General features: G+C 35.3%; 2 protein-coding genes across 3 annotated transcripts in view; one reads left to right on the plus strand and one right to left on the minus strand.

Moving 5' to 3' along the window:
• Positions 1 to 254: 254 nt before the first annotated feature.
• On the minus strand, positions 255 to 18,342 carry LOC106881707 (cilia- and flagella-associated protein 119). Its single transcript, XM_014932177.3, has 9 exons — positions 17,926 to 18,342; positions 15,310 to 15,341; positions 13,033 to 13,098; positions 11,029 to 11,198; positions 9,729 to 9,799; positions 8,181 to 8,297; positions 6,531 to 6,588; positions 4,077 to 4,190; positions 255 to 867 (listed from the first exon to the last, which is right to left on the minus strand). Exons 1-9 carry the CDS (start codon positions 17,986 to 17,988, stop codon positions 629 to 631), a joined length of 930 nt encoding a protein of 309 aa, XP_014787663.1. The 5' UTR covers positions 17,989 to 18,342; the 3' UTR covers positions 255 to 628.
• A 38-nt stretch (positions 18,343 to 18,380) lies between these two features.
• Positions 18,381 to 20,213, plus strand: part of LOC106881708 (cilia- and flagella-associated protein 119) — a 22,222-nt gene continuing 20,389 nt past the window's right edge. The window contains exon 1 of one of the 2 annotated variants that reach the window (XM_014932178.3): positions 18,381 to 18,502. In XM_014932178.3, coding sequence (XP_014787664.1) covers positions 18,482 to 18,502 — 21 coding nt within the window. In that variant the 5' untranslated portion in view covers positions 18,381 to 18,481. The remainder of the gene's footprint in view (positions 18,503 to 20,213) is intronic. The other variant, XM_014932179.3, reaches the window with a different exon arrangement.

The raw sequence follows: 20,213 nt of genomic DNA on the forward strand, positions 1-20,213 counted from the left end.
ATAAACACACGCACTGGTTCAGTCCTTTATTAACTTATAAACAGTATACTGTTTATAAATTAATAAAGGACTGAACCAGTGCGTGTGTTTATTACCGGCATAATGCCTCTCCCAAGGTTTAATTGTATATCTTTCAACACACGTATCCACATCAAGAATCTTGCACACAAAATACACATACGGAATATAAGTTAAAGATATGGTTTTCATAAATAATGGAAACAGATTTAACCATAGATTCAAAAGTTGAAAACTTTTCATAATTTCGTTTAAATTTTATTTTACATAAAGTTAGTACCAAAATTTAAATCATTATAATCTTTTCATTTTTGTCATAAAACTAAACATTTATTTTTATTGTGTGTTGCATGATGCATTATTTTTTCCCATGTGATAATTCTACCAAGGTCAATTTTGTATTTCATCTTTCCAGGGTCAATAGGTACCTTCTAGTCATTGACTGATGCTGATTCTATTGGCCATCACCCCTTGTTACAATGTTAGAAATTGGAGTATATTAGTGAATACTTTGGAACAAAAAAAGTTACTTTTCTTGTTAATTTTTTTTCTCATTACTCTTGTTTTTCTTGTATATTTTACTGTCACAAAGAATAAATATCCTGTCACCTTAGTATGTACTTTTGTCTTTTGTTTTGATATTTCCTTCGGTTGTTAGTTTTCTCCCATATCTGCCAAATCTTCTTGATGAGAGTCTTTTAAGAAATTCATTGTAGCCAGTATTTTCCAGTTTATAATTCAACATCACTTCAGATTCCTTTAGCCTTTTGTTCACTGTCATTTTCAGTTCATTGATTTTATCTTCTAAGAATTCTGTGATGATTTTTCTCAAGTATTTTTTAGCTTCCTCTAGGATATGTGTGAAAGCAACAATTAAATGATAGAAAGGTAAGAAAAGAAATAATTATTTAGTTGTCCTTGAGAAGTTAGAAATCAATTGATCTTACATATAGACCATCACACAAACAATTTTTCCCACATACATTGATTTACACATATTTAAACAGATTACCAACTGTGTCAGTCTCTCTGGTCTCAGGTGTCACATTCAATAAATAAATGATCAAATGATCTTAGTATTCTGACCAGTATGACATAATAAGTGGTTAAATAATTTCAGTATTCTGGCCAATAAAAAACAGTCAACAAGTTCTCAAACATTCTCAGTATTGTGACTAATAAATCACAGACAAAATATATAAGAAATTCCTCTGTTGATACAAGGCTTTGTATTTAAATTCAATTAATCCTAGTAAATATAGTTAATCACAGTACATAGCAGGCTGAGTAGATGAACTATTGGCTCATCTATTCCTGTTCAAATCCAGGTTGATGTTTCAAGTGCAGAACACTTCTTACATCCCTTCAGAGTATTTGGCTGATAGAAGAAATAAATAAATCAGCTGGGAGTATTACCTAAAATAGACTGCCACCCTATCCAGGTGGATAAATATCTCTGAAGTGCATATAGCACTATAAAACCACAGCTAAACAATATTTCACAAAAGTTGCTTAGTTCCTGTTGCCTAGTAAATATATATACCTAGTACATAACAATATTCACTTTTCTATTTTACACTGTATAATATTTACAAAACATCATAATTTTTAATTTACTAGGTCTGAAGGAAGGACAATGCCCATAGCCATTGCAAGCTATCACAGAGTGGTAGGACCAATGCCATTAATGCTCCTCTTGAGCCTTTGCAAGTCATGCAGAAGCTTCTTTGTGGACTTGTAGTAGAAGTTTCCTATTACAGTTGTTGTTGTTGGCACTCCGTCGCTTACGACGTCGAGGGTTCCAGTTGATCCGATCAACGGAACAGCCTGCTCGTGAAATAAATGTGCAAGTGGCTGAGTACTACACTGACACGTGTACCCTTAACGTAGTTCTCAGGGATATTCAGCGTGACACAGTGTGACAAGGCTGACCCTTTGAATTACAGGCACAACAAATACAGGAAGTAAGAGTGAGAGAAAGTTGTGGTGAAAGAGTACAGCAGGGTTCGCCACCATCCCCTGCTGGAGCCTCGTGGAGCTTTAGGTGTTTTTGCTCAATAAACACTCACAACGCTCGGTCTGAGAATTGAAACCGCGATCCTATGACTACGAGTCCGCTGCCCTAACCACTGGGCCATTGCGCCTCTACCCTATTACAGTAACAAGATTTAAAAAATACAAAATCTAATGCAAACTAAAGGAATATGTGATATTTATGTCTTTCCCCAAGCCATTACTACCATAAGAGGAAACCATTTTCGAAAAGGAAATAATGTAACAAAATATAGAACAAGAAAAGTCATGAAAAGATACAGGAAATATACGATGTTTATGCCTTTCTGTCAAAGAAGCTCCCTTCTTCCCTCCAGTTAGTCTTATACAAGCTCCCTTGTTGATTCCATTGACAATGAAAAGGCTCCAGTGACCATAAAGAGATTTCCTAACCTAGTTGCAGTGGTTACATTGACTCCCTGGTTGGCTCGTGAAGCTACATAGAAACTCCCTTGTTGGAACTTATGACACTGGCAGACCTTGTTAGGTCTCCCAGTCACTAAACTGAAACTCACCCATTGTTCTCAATGACCATACAATAACTCCAAAGTTGGCTCCAGCTACTCTATAGGAGCTTACTGGGTGGATCCCAGATTGTGGTCTAAGGGAGATGATCCTTTGCACTGTGCTTGATCTTCTTTGTGTGTACAAAAACTATCCATGAGACTTTTCTCCTCCATTTTGGAGAGAGGTTATAGGCCACTACCCATTAGGGTCTAATGAGATGTATGTGAATGGATGCGAAATCCTGGGTAACCTTATGAACCGGCCATAATTCTCTCTCTCTCTCTCTCTCTATATATATATATATATAAGGGCATAACTATACAAGAATGCCTCACTTTATTATGGTAGTTAACGTGAGACATTCTTGTATAGTTATGCCCTTATATATAGATAAATATGATTTAGGGAAAAACGATAGATTCTTCCGTATGAATTTTTTTCACGATAACTACTTGATAAATTCTTATATAAGAGTTTATCCTATTATTGTATATATATATGTATATATATATATAAATATACTAATCTGCTATATATATAAATATACTAATCTATATATATATCTAATCTATATATAATTTAATATATATACTAATCTATATATATACTCTCTCTCTATATATATATATATAAAGTGATAACTAAAAGAGATCAGTCATTCTAGACTTTACATGAAACATCTATTTTATAGATTTAATGTTTAAATATGTGACATGAGTTGTTATTAAGATTATAATGCACCAGAGTATTAACCTTTTAGAATGTGTAGTTACAATTTTTATTATATGTTATGTTTTCATTGATAAACTAATAGTAGTGGCTTAGTGGATATGAACGTTACTATCCTTACTTTAGAAATAACATTCTTGTTCCAATTTAGTTTGGGGGTCATGTACACATCTCAACATAAAGACACTTGATAATGACAGGAAATTAAACCAATCAAAATGTGGTTTAAATTCTTTTACTTGTTTCAGTCATTTGACTGCGGCCATGCTGGAGCACTGTCTTTAGTCGAATCAAATCGACCCCAGGACTTATTCTTTGGAAGTCTAGTACTTATTCTATCGGTCTCTTTTTGCCGAACCGCTAAGTTACGGGGACGTAAACACACCAGCATCGGTTGTCAAGCGATGGTGGGGGGACAAACACAGACACACAAACACACACACATATATATATATATATATATATATATATATATATATATATATATATATATATATATATATATATATATACATATATACGACGGGCTTCTTTCAGTTTCCGTCTACCAAATCCACTCACAAGGCTTTGGTTGGCCCGAGGCTATAGTAGAAGACACTTCCCCAAGGTGCCATGTAGTGGGACTGAACTCGGAACCATGTGGTTGGTAAGCAAGCTACTTACCACACAGCTACTCATGCACCTATGAATAATGTAAATATATAATTTAAATATATGGTCAACAGTCAGAAAAATTACTTCTGAATCTATTCAAGATGTTGATAAAATACCTTTCTCAGAAATCAAGGCCAACTCCTTGTCATTGATAGCGTTTTCGACCACTGCTTGTACAATTTCAGTTTCACATTTCCCTTTCTTCTCCTTTAGAGAATCAACTTGTATTTCTTCATTTGAAAAAGAAAAAGGAACATGGTAAAAATTGTCATGAAGACAGTTGGCTTACTCCTCATTTACATCTGTTTTCTCCAAGTGAACACCTTTCAAATGAATATTATTAATAATAATAGTAATAAACCTATTGTATACAGTGCTCAAATGCACTACAACTCACCAGAAAAAAGTAACCAAAACTGCATGAACAGTACATAGAATATGCACAGGAAGTGAACAGTGAATAAATCTTAACAGAAAAAAACAGGCTTAGTGGGCATCAGGTGTACTGTTGGTGAAATTCAGGAATCATGGACGTTGCCAGTGCTGCTGGACTGGCTCCTGTGCAGGTGGCACATAAAAAATAACATTTTGAGCATGACCGTTGCCAGTACCGCCTGACTGGCCTTCGTGCTGGTGGCACGTAAAAGCACACACTACACTCTTGGAGTGTTTGGCGTTAGGAAGGGCATCCAGCTGTAGAAACTCTGCCAGATCAGATTGGAGCCTAGTGCAGCCATCTGGTTCACCAGTCCTCAGTCAAATCGTCCAACCCATGATGATGATGATGACGATGATGATCATGATGGAAGTTTTGAAGGATGCAATGTCCTGACAGATAACTGATGCAGGTAGTTTATTCCAGGCTTCAGCAAAATTTAACCTAGTCTCAATTTTGTTTTTATTTATGCCTGTTTTTGTTTTCTTATAAACTGACACCATTGTCATGTGCTAGAAGGAATAACTTGATGTTGTATAACAACAGTATTACTGTATATAAAAGTACAAAGTAGTAAATTATGAAATTTGTGAATAATTGTAATGAAGTTTCTTCTTCTAACTTCATGTCCTAGTCAATAGTTGGAACGAGTACAACTCAGTTATCAATTACCTGAAGGTTAATACAATATTAAATCACAAAAATCATAAAGTCAAATATCATTAGTCAAATTTACATATACAAACTTGGCTGCACTTCTCCATCACTTTGATACAGGTTTCTGTACAGAACACCTTGGTCATGTGATTCTACCATAACATCAAAATAACACAATGTTTTTGAGATAAACTGGACAGAAACTGTTGTCAAAAAAACGGTACTTGTTCTTATTCTGTACACTTAACCCATTAACCAGTTTGATGTCACTACATAACCTTGGATATCGTAGCAGAGTTCATACTGTTGAAAATGTTTAGAGCAGATCTCAGTATGATATTTAGTCCTTCCTGCAGTAGCAATATATGTATAGGAAAGTTGGTTATACATCATTAGATGTATACCTGACTTTCCTATATAAAATTAGGAAATATAATGGAACACTGAACTCCAGACATTCAACTTATACAACACTTTATTTAGGTGGTAAATATATACATCTTTAGCTCTTGTTGTTACAGCTTCTGTGTGTGTGAGTATAGTTGTTGGGACGTTGTTATGTAGATGTGAGCGAGCTGTCGAGTGTAAGTCCGAAAGATGGAGGGTGACAGCTATACACGTAAAGAGACTGTCTCCAGAGTTGGGATGTTGGAGACACTGATTGACACGTCTATGCTCTATTGCTGGCCAGCAAGAAAGATATAGAATTAAGCGGGAAAGCTTGCTTGTTTAATTCCACGCATGCGCACGGCGTTACTACATATGTGTCTTATTTTAGCAGAGTTCATATTGTTGTAAACATTCAGTCAGTCTCAATATACTGTTGTGATCCTTCTTACTGTCACAACCTGTAAGTCATATTTCGGTAGAGTCCACTCTGTTATAAACATTTAGAGTAGGTCTCTCTATATTTTGCACCTTCCTATAATAGCGTCTGTGTGTCATGATTTCTTCCACCCTTACCTAACATTCTTAGAAACCCTATAACTGTTATGTGTTCTGCCCTTCGTCTCTATATTATGCTTTTTCCTAAAATAGTGACTGTGACATGGTTTCTTTAATCATTATCCAATGTTCTTAGAAGCCCTGTTACTGTTATATGTGCTACTCTTCATCCTCTGATTAAATCATAAAAGAAGAAGCATTCCATTGATCAATCTTCAATACACAAAGACACTGACCCTTAAAATATCATTGATACAGAAAAAAAAAAAGTATCTGAGGAAACTAATGATGGTTTGTATTGGCTAAAACAAAATTGATAAAATTTATAAAATGACATAAATCTATGTATCTTAAGGAGAGGTGAGTTCTAAGTTTTATAAGGGAGGCCTTGTATAAAGAAAAAATACTCATGAACCGCTATCATTTCATAGTTAACTACAAAGTTAACTATAAAGGTTGTATCATTTTTGCAATTTATAGAATCAGCCAATACTTATTTACTATGGTGAAAACATAAACAATTGCTCCTTACCTTGGCTTGTCATGGATTCAGATTCTCCAATGTAGTTTAAAGCTAAATCAAGCTGCACCTGGTATTGGTAAAATGATTAACAGTTCACAGTAAAATATATTCATAACTTAATGTATGTAGAAATGCACAGTTAAACTATCTGCCAATCCATCCATCCATTCATCTATCTGTTTGTCTGTCCATCTCTCTCTCTCTCTTTCTCTCTCTCTTTCTCTCTGTGTTTGTGTATGTGTGTGTATCGATAACAAACTACTGTGGCTGTCACTCACAACTGAGAATGACTTGGTAGCATGTAGGTTTTCCCTAATTCTTTTTGGTTCCTTTATAGTTATGAGTAGATACAGATGCACCTTCTCATCTCTCATGCTTATCCCTACGAAGGCTGCAATGGTACTTTCTTTACCAATCTTGAAAAGATGAAATGCAAAGTTAACCTTGGTGGGATTGGAACTCAGACTGCAGAGAGCTAGAATAATACCATGATGCATTTTGTCTGATGCTCTAATGAATCTGTCAATTGACACAAACTCTAACACACACACACACACACACACACAAATATATACATCATACACCTATCTAACAAGCATTTACTCTCACAAGGTGTTTTGTTGTTGTAGCCACATGAAATTCTCTCTATAAATTAACAAGAGACATAAATGACCATTCACAGACGAGTTAGAAGACTCAACAGGAGTTACTTAGAAATGGTTAATTTGCAATCTTGAAACTTAAAAAGAATCATTGAAAGAAAAGCAAAACAAAATAAGGTAGGATTTTTATTTCTTATACTGCTGTAAATAAACAAAGCGCATTACTACTGTTTCTTACCCAGAACAACATTGTATTGTTTCCACGCCTGCCCTATTTGCCAGATTTAGCACCTGTAGACTTCCAGCTCTTCCTCAAGATGAAAAGGCAGCTCAAAGGTCACCGTTGTTGAGATCAACAGCAAATTGCAGAAGGTCTCTGACTCACCTACAGTAAACAATGTCCAGGCCGAATTCCAAAAATGGCAGGAACACTGAGACCAATGCATTGCTGCGCAAGGTGACTACTTCAAAGGAGATGATGTTAAAATCTTAGCTAAATAAGTTATTTTTTATAAAACGTAACTAGTCTGGGAACTTTTTAATACTACCTTGTAGTTACATTAAAGATTTCGATGTCAAATGAATCAGGTGGAATGATGAAGGTATATAGCAAGCTCTTTCACATCATCTTTCATGTTGCATTCTTTTTATTTCTTTCATTTTTTCCCATTTAAATCGAGAAGTAACGTTCAATTTGATCTGCCATATAAAATCTCATTACTTTTATAAAAATCTTACTTGATCTCATAGTTGTCAGGTCAAATGATACTCAGATGGTTACAAAATGCTTTCTTTATCACTGGATATACACTACCCTGTAAATATCTAATATAGTGCAAATCTATTGCTGTGTACATCTCATGTTGAGTGTATATTTGGTGCAGTATATATATATGTATATATATATATATATATATAAATCTCTCTCTCTCTATATGTATATATCTATCATCTATCTTGCCATGTATTGAACATATATGAGGGCTTTATAAGGGAGCAGAATGTAAAGAACATACATAGATAAAGATCTTACATATAGATAAAGCAATAAGTTTACCTGTGGAGTGAATGCATACTTGTATAGTTTAAAGTGCCTAAAATATGTGTTAATCACATGATAGGATATCTTCCTTACTTCACTTATTGAAAACAGTTCAGTGCTGTATGGTGGACGCTAGAAAGAGAAAGTAATAAATGAGTGGTGGCCACTCATTTATTGTTGTTGTTTAGTTCAGGTTAGATCTGATTCAGCAGACGTATGGTTAAAGATATTTCATCTGAGACCATCTTGTCTTTTACTATTGGGTCACATTATCCAATATGCATTTCTTTTATTAAAACAAGGAAGTTTCCACAGAAACTAAATGCTCCTCATATTCTACTCTACCATCTTAGCAAGTGAAGAACACACTGGATAATATAGTGATAGATACACTGTTTAAATAATTAAAACACCTTCGATCATGTGTCTGCTGGAGCAATGCTTACCTGGGGTTAAACAACAACTACTATAACAATTGCATACATTACTCAGTATAAGAATCAAACAGTAACAGAACAAAAAGTATTTATATGAAGCATTTTCCAGTTTGGGGATAGGAAAAACTGGAGTGCCATACTAATACTTTGACTTAATATTGATCACAGAAAGGAACTTGATGATTTGTGTGGAGGCAAATATGTAGTATAAATAAGATCATGCATACATGCACACAGAAGTGTAAACAAATGCGCATATTTACAAACATTGGAGAAATATAAAGGACTTGTACTGTTGTAGACAATGTAACATTAACAAAGGGAACTGGCAGAGTGAGAGACAGTGTGATACATGTAAGGAAAATTACATACGAGGAAAATTAATGTAGATACTGTCTCATTTAATGGAAGAATAAAACAGTGACACATCTTAGAGAGATGTATGTCATAAAGTAATTGAGAGATGTATGTCATAAATTGAGAGACAGTATGATACATGTAAGGAAAATTACATACGGGGAAAATTACTGTAGACACTGTCTCATTCAATGGAAGAACAAGACAGTGGCACATCTTAGAGAGATGTATGTCATAAAGTAATTGAGACAGATGGTGAGATATAGGTTACCAGAACTAACACAAACAGTAAGACATATATTAGTGGGACTGCAATACACAAAGTAATTTATTGGGTCATCCCATAAATGATGCCCCACTCACCATATTCGCCAGACATTGCTCCATCTGATTATCATTTACTCTACTTATTGTTTAGTCTTCAAAATCATTTGGATGGAAAAAATATGAATTCTGTAGACGAGGTCAGAATAATACTGGAGGAGTATTTTTTGTCACAGAGAAGTGAATTTTGGAAGAGGGGCCTTGCAAGTCTACCAGATAGATGGAAGAGCATTGTAGAAAAACATTATTTATGGGATGACCCAATATAGGGGCATTGTAACATATATGTGAAAATTACAGAATGTCATAAAGGGTGTGTTACAGTCACTATGACATGTATTAGCGTGTGTGCCATAGACAGTGCAAGAAATATTCCAAGGTATGTCATGACATGTATTAGAGAAAATGTCACAGTATGACAAACATAAGGGTGAGTTTAACTTACACTGACGCTATGATGTAGGAGTAAATCTTTGAAATGTGTAAATGTTTCATCCAAGTTACCAAAAGGACTTTCTGAAAAGCATAAAATAGAGTTTGCATCAAACACAAATCTTTTGGGAAAGTAATAAAAAAACCCCTCAAAAAACAAAAAAACAAATTTATATAGGTATACTGAAAAATAAATGTGGATTCTACTATTATTGTTGTGAATGTTGTTGATAATGTGAAGGTTGGATTGATGCTGGGATATCTCTGAATAAATAGACAATTAGTAAGGAAAAAGTCACTAAACATTGTTAATGAAATTGTTCAATTTAGAATTTAAGTATTTGTTGTTTTGTCTGAACTAGACATTGTTAAAGAAACTGTATTGCTTAGTTTAAATTTTAAGTGTCCACTGTAGTTGCTTCAACTAGATCAGTTGCTTTTGTTGTTTAACCCAAAGACAGCTCTGATCAAGAAGGTCTCTGACGAAAGGTGTTTCAGTTATAACCAACCAATCTTTTGTGCACATAGATTCATAGATTATTTAATATGTTCTCTTCTCAAATAGTAATGTGCAATTTGAGAGATATTGGTTTCTGTTTCTAGCATGCCAAGCAACTATATAAATTATTCTTTGTAGGTTTACTTACCAGATTAGTTGTCTTTGGTGATAACACTGTCGTTGTAAGAGAGTAATGCATGTTAGAGGAATAGATATTATTTCACAGACCACTATGGTCAAATAGGTTCTCATGATGCTACACAGATGAAAAATAAATCATCTCTTGGATAGAATACTAGTCTAATGCATGTGTCTTTATTTTTACGTAAAATTAACACTGGAAGCTAATTAGACACCCATCAAATTTACAGTACTCTGCAGCTTGCAGTATATATCTATAATCAATGCTTTTAAAGGAATTTGGGAGATGAAAATTAAAGTAAACCTTTCTATGTGTGTGTGTGTGTGTGTGTGTGTGTGTGTGTGTGTGTGTGTGTGTGTGTGTGTGTGTGTGAGAGAGAGAGAGAGAGAGAGAGAATGTGTGAGAATGTTGACGTTCCATGGTTTTGCTTGTGTGAAATGGTGAATAATATTCACATTCTTCCTTGACATTATGACCAGTTGCTCTGAAGTTTTAAAGATATATGGAATAAGGTAAAATCTCTTACCTGAAAAACAAGTAAGTGGAAGTAATGGGAAGAGCATGGAACTATAAAATTCTTCCTCAAATACATCCCTGTCTAACTCATGCCAACATAGAAAAACAGATGTTAAATAAATGAAAAACCAAATAATCACACCCTCAAAGACTTACCTGTACAGACTTCATGAACCTGTTTTACAATTGAAAAATAGGCAGATAACTGCTCAGATTTGAATTTTTCTTCCTTTGCATATTGTACAGAATATGTGTAAAGGTTGAGTAGAATCTTTTCTTTATATACTGTTGCATAATTAGTGAGTTTAAATATTTCAGCAAGAATACTAAGAAACAGGTAGAAAGTAGAATTGAAAAAAAAAATATAATATACACTATCAGATTACTTTTCAAAATGAAATTTTATAATCTTAAAAATGTACCTCAAATTTTATTTGGAGTTTGTTAAAACTGCTGAGAAGTCTCTAGGAAAGTACCTTGCTATGGTTGTTTATAATCTAACCCATGTAGGTACAGTGTGGCTGAATGGTTATGGAGTTTGCTTCACAATGAGAAGGTCCTAGGTTCTATCTCACAGAATGGAATAATGGACAAATGTCATTTTCTATAGCCTTGAGTCAACCCATGCCTTGTGAGTGAAATTTGGTAGACGGAAACTGCACAAAATCCTGTCAGGTGAATTGTATCTGAAATTTAGAAGGTACAACCTTGTAACATATCGTGTCACACTGACTCTACCTGAGAATTATATTAAAGGGCACATGTGTCTGAGGAAGGCTCAGATGCTTACATGTTAATTCAGTTGATCAAATAACTGAATCTTCATCATCAGATGGTGGAGATCCACCACCCTATTCAGATGTATACAACTAAAGAATTTTAAGGGAGGGAGAACAAATGTTGCATGTATAATGAGTACATTTTATGAAAATGATGATGATGATCATCATCATCGTCATTTAACGTCCGCTTTCCATGCTAGCATGGGTTGGACGATTTGACTGAGGACCGGTGAAACCAGATGGATACACAAGGCTCCAATCTGATCTGGCAGAGTTTCTACAGCTGGATGCCCTTCCTAACGCCAACTACTCAGAGAGTGTAGTGGGTGCTTTTACATGCCACCGGCACAAAGGCCAGTCAGGCGGTACTGGCAACGGCCATGCTCAAAATGGTGTATTTTATGTGCCACACACACAAGAGCCAGTCCAGGGGCACTGGCAACGATCTCGCTCGAAAGTCCTTACACATGCCGCGGGCACAAGTGCCAGAAAGGTGATGCTGGGCACAGGTGCCATCACGATGATGTAAAATGTAAACACAGTAGGAACGGATGAAGGTGCATGGTTTAGTGCTTAGGGTATTTAGCTCACAACTGTAAGGTCATGAGTTCGATTCCCAGTGGTGCATTGTGCAAGACACTTTACTTCATGTTGCTCCAGTCCACTCAGCTGGCAAAAATGAGTAATACTTGTATTTCAAAGTGCTATGGTTGTTGTTTAATCTCAATTCAGCTTTCACCAAGCACATAGATTATCAAATACTCAGACATGTGATTAAATGCTCATTATTTAAACATAGTCTGTCTTGGTTCACAGTTTCCATTATGTTTGTCATTATTTAAGATTTTGTAATATGATTTGATGAATATTTGGCTACTATTTCTAGCAAGACATGTAAGCATACAAGTGATCTCTACTTGGATTGTGTGTAGAAGTTTCTGTGTTGGCTCAAATAGAATTTGTTACAGTAAGATTAAAAAAAGCAGAGGATAGGGTTAGATGGAAGTGGAAATATTGTCTAATACAGAAGATATTATAGAGGCACAAGGTGGCAAAATAGTTAAAGCATCAGAAAAAAATACACTGTGATATTTTTTATGGCTGTTCACATTCTGAGTTCAAATCCTGCCATGGTCAACTCTGTCTTTCATCTTTCCAGGGTTGATAAAATGATGTACCTGTCCAGTACTGTGGCTGGTTTAATGAAACCATCCCCACAAATTTCTGGCATTGTTCATTTATAGATGCTAAAGCAACCCCACTTTAAAATGAAAACTATGAAGTACAGAAAATAAACAATATACCTGGTTCCACTGCAAAGGTGAATCTGCAGAAATGCTAGTATGATGAATTCCAGTTTTCAACAAAAGATACTTACTCTTTTACTTTTTTTAGTGTTGGGGTTTTCAAAAGTGTTTCTGATTGATCTGGGCCCAAGTCATTCCTGTGGTTATTTCAACACAAGCAACAAAAGACAAAAACGAAAAAAAATTAAATATATATCTCATCAAGTTTCAAACCAATCCATTCACACATGGAATCATTTTTATAAAAACAAATTCTTTTTCATAAAATATTATTTGAATAAGTTGGACAGGTAAATTTTTTATATCACTAAATATAGGAGAAATAAAAATAAACACAGGTTTACATATTAGTTCTTATGTACATTTCACTATTATGGTTGCTTGGAACCTGCATTCCAAGTGCATATGGATGCTTAACCAGAATGGATCATCAAAGAACTTTATTACATTGTTACAGTGAGCTAATGTCAAGAGATGGATAGATGGAGAGGCAGTAATTACTTAGCTACTACACTGGTAGCAGACTGGAATATGATAAACTACATGGAATTCTAAGTACAATAGTTGCAGTTGTACATCATCTATTTGTGTACACACAAGGTATTATCTTTAAATTTATAAATGTTTCTGATTTAGGCACAAACTCAGCAATTTTGAGGGAAAAGTTTAAGTTGATACCATTGACACCAGTACTTGATTGATACTTTATTTTATCAACCCTGAAAAGATGAAAGGAAATTTAACCACAGTGGGATTTGAACTCATAAGAGTTGGAACAAATACCACAAGGTATCTTTTTTCTGACACTCTAACGATTCTATCAGCTTGCCAAGCTAAATATCTCTAAATATATTATCTCTTCTCTAGGCACAAGGCCTTGAAAATTTTTTGGGGAAGGGGGCTAGTTGAATACATCAACCCCAGTGCGTAACTGGTTCTTATTTCATCGACCTCGAAAGGATGAAAGGCAAAGTCGACCTCAGCAGAATTTGAACTTAGAATGTGGCAGCAGATGAAATACTGGTAAGCATTTTGCACAGTGCTCTATTGACTCTTCCAGCTCGCTGCCTTAAATATCTCTAAATATAACGACAGATATTTTTGTATAGTAGTGGCTAAATAGAGTCAAATGTTTGATATTTGATGACTAGAAATACCAATTAATTGATCAGAAGAAGAGGGTGTTGTGTTATTCATTTATATATCAAACAATATTGACAGAAATTAAATTTGTCATATCTATTTCAAATACTTGATGCCAGCCTTTTGAGTAGAGAGGGTGATCTTGGAGGTCTTGTATCACAGATTAACTCTCAATTAAGCAGAGTTACGTGCAGTGATGTTCCAAACATAGCCATCCAATATTATTTTCAGACAACATATTTAGTATTACATTATCCAATGTGTACTTCTTTTTTTGAGATAATTTGTGGTTTGAGGGAAATATGGCTGCTGTTTCTAGTATGTTGAGTGATCACATAGAAGCTCCCTTGTTAGTCCATAATGCTCTTGTATATTGTTATATCTAGACGTTTGGGGTGCTGAATGAGCTAAGTTGCATTGGAGAGCTTGCTAGTGTGTTGGTGTTGTACAAGCTTTGTACTAGTGGTGTAGGAAGCGTGTGAATTGTTGGTGTAGTGGTTTTATGTATTGGTTATGTAGTGATTGTGTGACTGTGTATCGGTGTTATATTAGTCTTATAGATTATCCTATTTGTGTCTAGATGCCTCTGGAGTGTTATAGTGGCAATATGGATTGATATTGCTGCAGTAGTGTTCTTGTATAGTGTCAGTGTGTCTGGGTGTTTGAATGGGTAGGTTGGGTTGTAGTGCATGGATATGTGCTTTGGTGATGTAGCAGTGTTAGGTGCTGGTGTTGTAGTAGTGTTTTGGTGTGGTGCTTATGTTGTAGTAATGTGGTGGTGTGTTGTTGGTACAGTAGTAGTGTTTCAGTGGAATTTGTCTTGTTGCTGTAGTAGAGTTCTTGCATGTTGTTGATGTGTTTATATGCCTTACCAGCACCAAACTGAAGAATACCTATGACTATCTACTCCTTTTCCTGTGTGCAAAAAATCCAGGACTATCCAACGTGTTCACTTTTTTTAAGATGATAGGGTGTGATATGAGAGAGATCTAGTTGCCATTTCTAGCATGTTGAGCTATCATTGTGTGTTGTACATGTGTCTAGCTTTGACTGGGGTTGTTTCTAGTGTCTGTGTATTGGTATTTTAGTAGAGCTCTGATGTTTTATTGATTTACTTAGATGTGTATGCGGTATTACAGAGACTGCTTGTAGTGTTGTAACAAATAGAACTTATATAAGTTTGATATAGATAACAACAAACTTACCAAACAACAATCTTGATACGGTGAGATTTTGGCTGGAGAAATGAAATAGCAATGTAGTTAACTAAACTGTTAATTATTACATGATGTATAGTTAGAAATGACTGCTTTTTAATTGACAACACACTAATTGACAGAAGTGATATTTAACTTAAATACTCATATGTTTATAAAGAAAATGCAGATAAAGCATGGAAATAGTTCTGTAGCTGGAGGATTAGGTGAAAGTATTTAGCACATGGACACAGTAAAGATGATGATAGGAAATCTAGGCACATCAGAGCGTCAGGTGGGTTATGCTAGTTCAGGGAAGCAGAAGAAAGCATCCTGGTAGTTGCTATGGATAGTGATGCACCACAACCATATGTGTATGACATGGTGATCTCTTATCAAGATAAACAGTGCATGACCTTGCAGGTAGGGCCCAGTTAAAATTTTCTTCAGGTTGACAAGCCCATCCTGCTCAAATGGTCCCTGAATAAGGGTTGTTTAAGCATGTTGAACAAGACACCCATGTTTCCAGAGGTGAATTATTCAAACCCTAAAGAATTGCTCTCAACACATGGTTATGATGCTACCTCACTACTTCTGCTCATAATCAGAGATGCACTTATCATCACCCACCAAGAGATGCTCAAATAGTGAAGGTCAAGCAACAGAAAAGCAAATCTGTGGTATTGAGGAGAATATTTGCTGTAGCCCATCTTTTACACCAAGACAAAACAATGTACATGATAACACTGCCAATCAGTTAAGATCAGGAGCCATGAGAACCAATAATAATAATGGTTTCTGTTTTAGGCATCAGACCAGCAATTTTGAGGGTGGTGGTAGTGGCAAGTTAGTAAATACCATAAATTCCAGTAATTGACTTGCAATTTATTTTAATAGCCTCTGAAAGGATGGGGCAGGTGGACAATAGTCGATTATATCGACCCTTGTGTTCAACTGGTACTTATTTTTTACACACCGAAAGGATGAAAGGCAAAGTCGACTTCGGCGGAATTTAAACTCAGAACATTGAGATGGTCACAAACCTCCCGTCGCGACACTGATTCTGCAGAACAGGGTTGAGTGTGAAAACCAACTTTAAAGTGTAAATATAGATGTTTTTGAATACACACTCATACATACATACGTACAAATACACACATACATACAAATAAACACATACATACAAATACCTGTCACTCTCTTCCAAATACGATCGACAGTCAAACATTTATTCCCTACAAACTGAATTTTTGGAATATCTTTCTTAAAACGCATTTACTTACTACCATATGTATAGAGAGACACAATACACATTAATAGACACATACATACAAATACCTGTCACTTTTTTATTTAGTGTGTGTGTGTGTGTGTGTTGCCCATCTTAATATATAATGCTGAATTTGTGTATCTGTGTGAAGCCTTTTTAGAAGTTTATAGAAATCAACATTTTCCACTTTTTCATAAAATTTTTTTACATCAATGCAATTTTCTCGATGTGAACTTTCCAGTGCAGTAATAAGATTTTTAAAATTCCGTTTACTTTGTGTGATTTAAGGGAGATTTGGCTGTTGTTTCTAGCAACTTTTATATTTCTTCCCTTCTACCTGTACTGCGCTCAACATATAATATAGAGGGTAACAGTAAAAGATGGAGGGAGAGAGAGAGAGAGAAAGTGATATATACAAAGTCATAGATTAACTTGCTTTAAGACTATTCTTTCCTTCTACCTTTTCACTCTTACTTCATTCTTCTTCTCTCCCATTTAATAGCTTTCTTCCATCCCTCTACCTCTCTCTCTATATATGTGTATGTATATATATATATGTATATATTATATATATATGTGTGTGTGTGTTCGTGATATTATTTCAGAGCAAGTTGTTTTACATCTATTACACTATTTTTCTTTTGTTTCTTGGCTCCGGTGAGGCGTCTGAAACATTCATGATGTGAATGTTCCAAATCCTCTCCGCACCCACCCCCGTCCGCAAGCGCGCTTTTTGTTTTTTTCATATTCGTTCACAGCAAGTTGCTTTATACCTATTACATTAATTATTTTTTGTTTTTGAGCTCGGGTCAAACACTATAGTTTAGAGGCCATGGACTGACGATGTGAATGTTCCGAGTCCTCTCCCCACCCCGCCTTTCACGAGCGCGCATTAAAAAAATTTTTAATATTCGTTCAGAGCAAGTTGTTTTACATCTATTACACTATTTTTCTTTTGTTTCTCGTCTCCGGTGAGGCGTCTCGGAACATTCACGATGTGAATGTTCCGAGTCCTCTCCCCACCCCCACCCCCGTCCGCGAGCGCGCATTTTTTTCTTTATATTCGTTCCCAGCAAGTTGTTTTACACTAATTTTTTTTTTCATTTTTGAGCTCGGGTCAAACGCTTTAGTTTTGACCAAAAAGTATCCATGAGGCAACAAAGTCGGTTAGGGATATACACCTGTAGTTATGCCAGTCGATGCCATCAATCCTAATGTTTGACAATCAAAATCCTAAAGGAGGAAGGGGAAAGATGATGTTGGCGGCGTTTGATCGTCGAACGATGAGCTCTACCAATACTGTCAATCCACTATTGTGCTTTAAGAAGAAAATAAAGTATATTCAACAGACTTACCACAGAACTACTGTCCGATGAACAGGTCATTCTTTCCGATCTTGAAGTAATTAATTTAGACATTGGAATGGTGGTGGTAGTAGCAGAAGAGTATAGTGTAGTGTTGATTTCGTAATAGTGGTATTTGTGGTTGTAGTGGCAGTATGGTTGTAGTGGTTGTAACGGTGCTGTGACTGTTAGTTGTTGGGGCGATAGAGGTGGGATTGTAACATAGACACGGCAGTGGCAATGTAATTATAATGATGGGGTTTTGACAGTGATAGTTGTGGTGGTGTCGTGACAATGGTGATAAAGTGATAGTAGTTACAGAGGTAGTGGTGATGTGGTGCAAGTGGTATTGCAGGTGTATAGTGCAGTGATAGAGTGAAAAAAAAGCAACGGTAGCTAGTTGTAGAGTAGTTGCAATTGTAAATAAAAATATTTTATGATCAATTATTTGAAATCTGAAAAATACGGGACGCTTCGTTGTCAATAGCAACAAGTGTAGGGGAGACAACTTTGACATCGACTGAAAAAAACCGTTACAGTTAACTATTGAATAAGAAGGAAGCTAGTTATGGCTTGGAGTCAAAAAACAGTAAGTGCAAAATTTTACAAAATATAATAAATTAGTATGCCGATAGGCCCTGGAGAAGTTGAGCGGTCCACACAAACTATTTCTTTTTAATAAGTAAACGTTCCGTATTTTCATGTTTTAGATCGCTGTACACCCTCTCCACTTTAATCTCTAAATTAACTTTACAATAGAAATAGCTAGTACGTCAGTAAGCAATAATATTACTGGGTCGGTGAAATAGCTACCTGTCAAGTAGTGGGGTTGTTGTAATTGACTAGCGCCTTCCACCAAAATTTCAGGCCTTGTGTCTATAGTAGAAAGGATTATTATAATCATTATTTATTATTATAATCATTATTCATTATTATTATTATTAAGGTGGTGAGCTGGCAAAATTGTTAGCATGTCAGACAAAATGCTTAGTGGCATTTCTTTGGCTTTACACACTAAGTTTAAATTCTGCTGAGGTCGACTTTGACTTTCAACGTTCTGGAATCAATAAAATAACAACCAGTTGAGCACTGTGGTTGATGTAATCAGCTACTCCCCTCCCCTAAAACTTCAGGTCTTGTGCCTAGACAAAATTATTATTATTTTCCTTTGATATCATGTCATTTAAGAAACTCTACTGGGTGTCACCCAAATCCTTAGGGCAACTATTGTCATGTAATAATAATAGCATAATGTAGCTTAAAAAAGGTATAAAATTAATTTATACTTAATGTATAGATACATAAGACAGTAAGCTGACAGAATTGTTAGCATACCGGGCAAAATGCTTAGTGACATTTTGTCCATCCTTACATTCTGAGTTCAAATTCTGCTGAGGTTGACTTTGCTTTTCATCCTTTCAGGGTTGATAAAAGAAGTGCCAGTTGTGCACTGGAGGACGGGGATCAATGTAATCAACTTACCCTCTCCTAAAATAGCTGGCCTTGTGCCAAAATTTGAAGTCAATATATAGATACATAAGGCATAAGAAATGGATATATAAAAGAAGGGAATTTACTATTAGTTATGAGTATTACAAAGATAATAATAATTTATGTAAAATATGAATTGTACTGTGGAGACGATCTTCTTTTGAATTACCAGAGATGTTTTAAAGAAACTCATTTATGTCTTTCTTTATGACTCCAAGCATGCCAATTACAACTGGGGTTGTTTGTGTTTTCAGTTGCCATGCTCTGCTTATCTTGATATGGAGGTCTTTATACTTAGTAAGTTTGTCATACTCTTTAGCAGATACACTTTTGTCAGATGAGATATTTTTTTATCTTTTACTTGATTCAACCATTAGACTGTGACCATGCTGGGGCACCATCTTGAAGAATTTTAAGTTGAGTGAATCGACACCAGTACTTTTTTTTTTTTTTCTTTAAAGCCTGGTACTTATTCTATTGGTCTCTTTTGTTGAACAAGCACTGCAACATTCCAGAACATATTTATCTTTTTCTTTCACATGTTTCAGTCATTTGACTGTGGCCATGCTAGAGCACTACTTTGACGAGTTTAGTGAATGAAATTGGCTTCAGTATTGTCTTAAGCTTGGATTAAAACAAAACAGAATCTATCAGTCTCTTTTCACCAAACCTATAAGTTTTATTTATCCCTAAATACTAAAACAACTTCTGCTTCTCAGAGCTAGAGGCTATGTACTATATCTGCCTTAACCACCTAACGTGCTCATCTCTCTTCCTATCATCAACTTTATATTCCTCATATGTCTTAT

This window comes from Octopus bimaculoides, chromosome 9 (assembly GCF_046866305.1).
Source record: "Octopus bimaculoides isolate indiv1 chromosome 9, ASM4686630v1, whole genome shotgun sequence".
NCBI classification, from domain to species: domain Eukaryota; kingdom Metazoa; phylum Mollusca; class Cephalopoda; order Octopoda; family Octopodidae; genus Octopus; species Octopus bimaculoides.

Bases quoted from the DNA above. Each gene is read 5' to 3' on its own strand.
- LOC106881707 (XM_014932177.3), bottom strand. From the start codon at position 17,988: ATGTCTAAATTAATTACTTCAAGATCGGAAAGAATGACCTGTTCATCG. The intron at 8,298-9,728 runs GTAAGTTAAACT...TTCTCTTTCTAG, and splicing joins TCCTACATCATAGCGTCAGT to CGTCCACCATACAGCACTGA. The intron at 4,191-6,530 runs GTAAGGAGCAAT...TTTCAAATGAAG, and splicing joins TGAATCCATGACAAGCCAAG to AAATACAAGTTGATTCTCTA.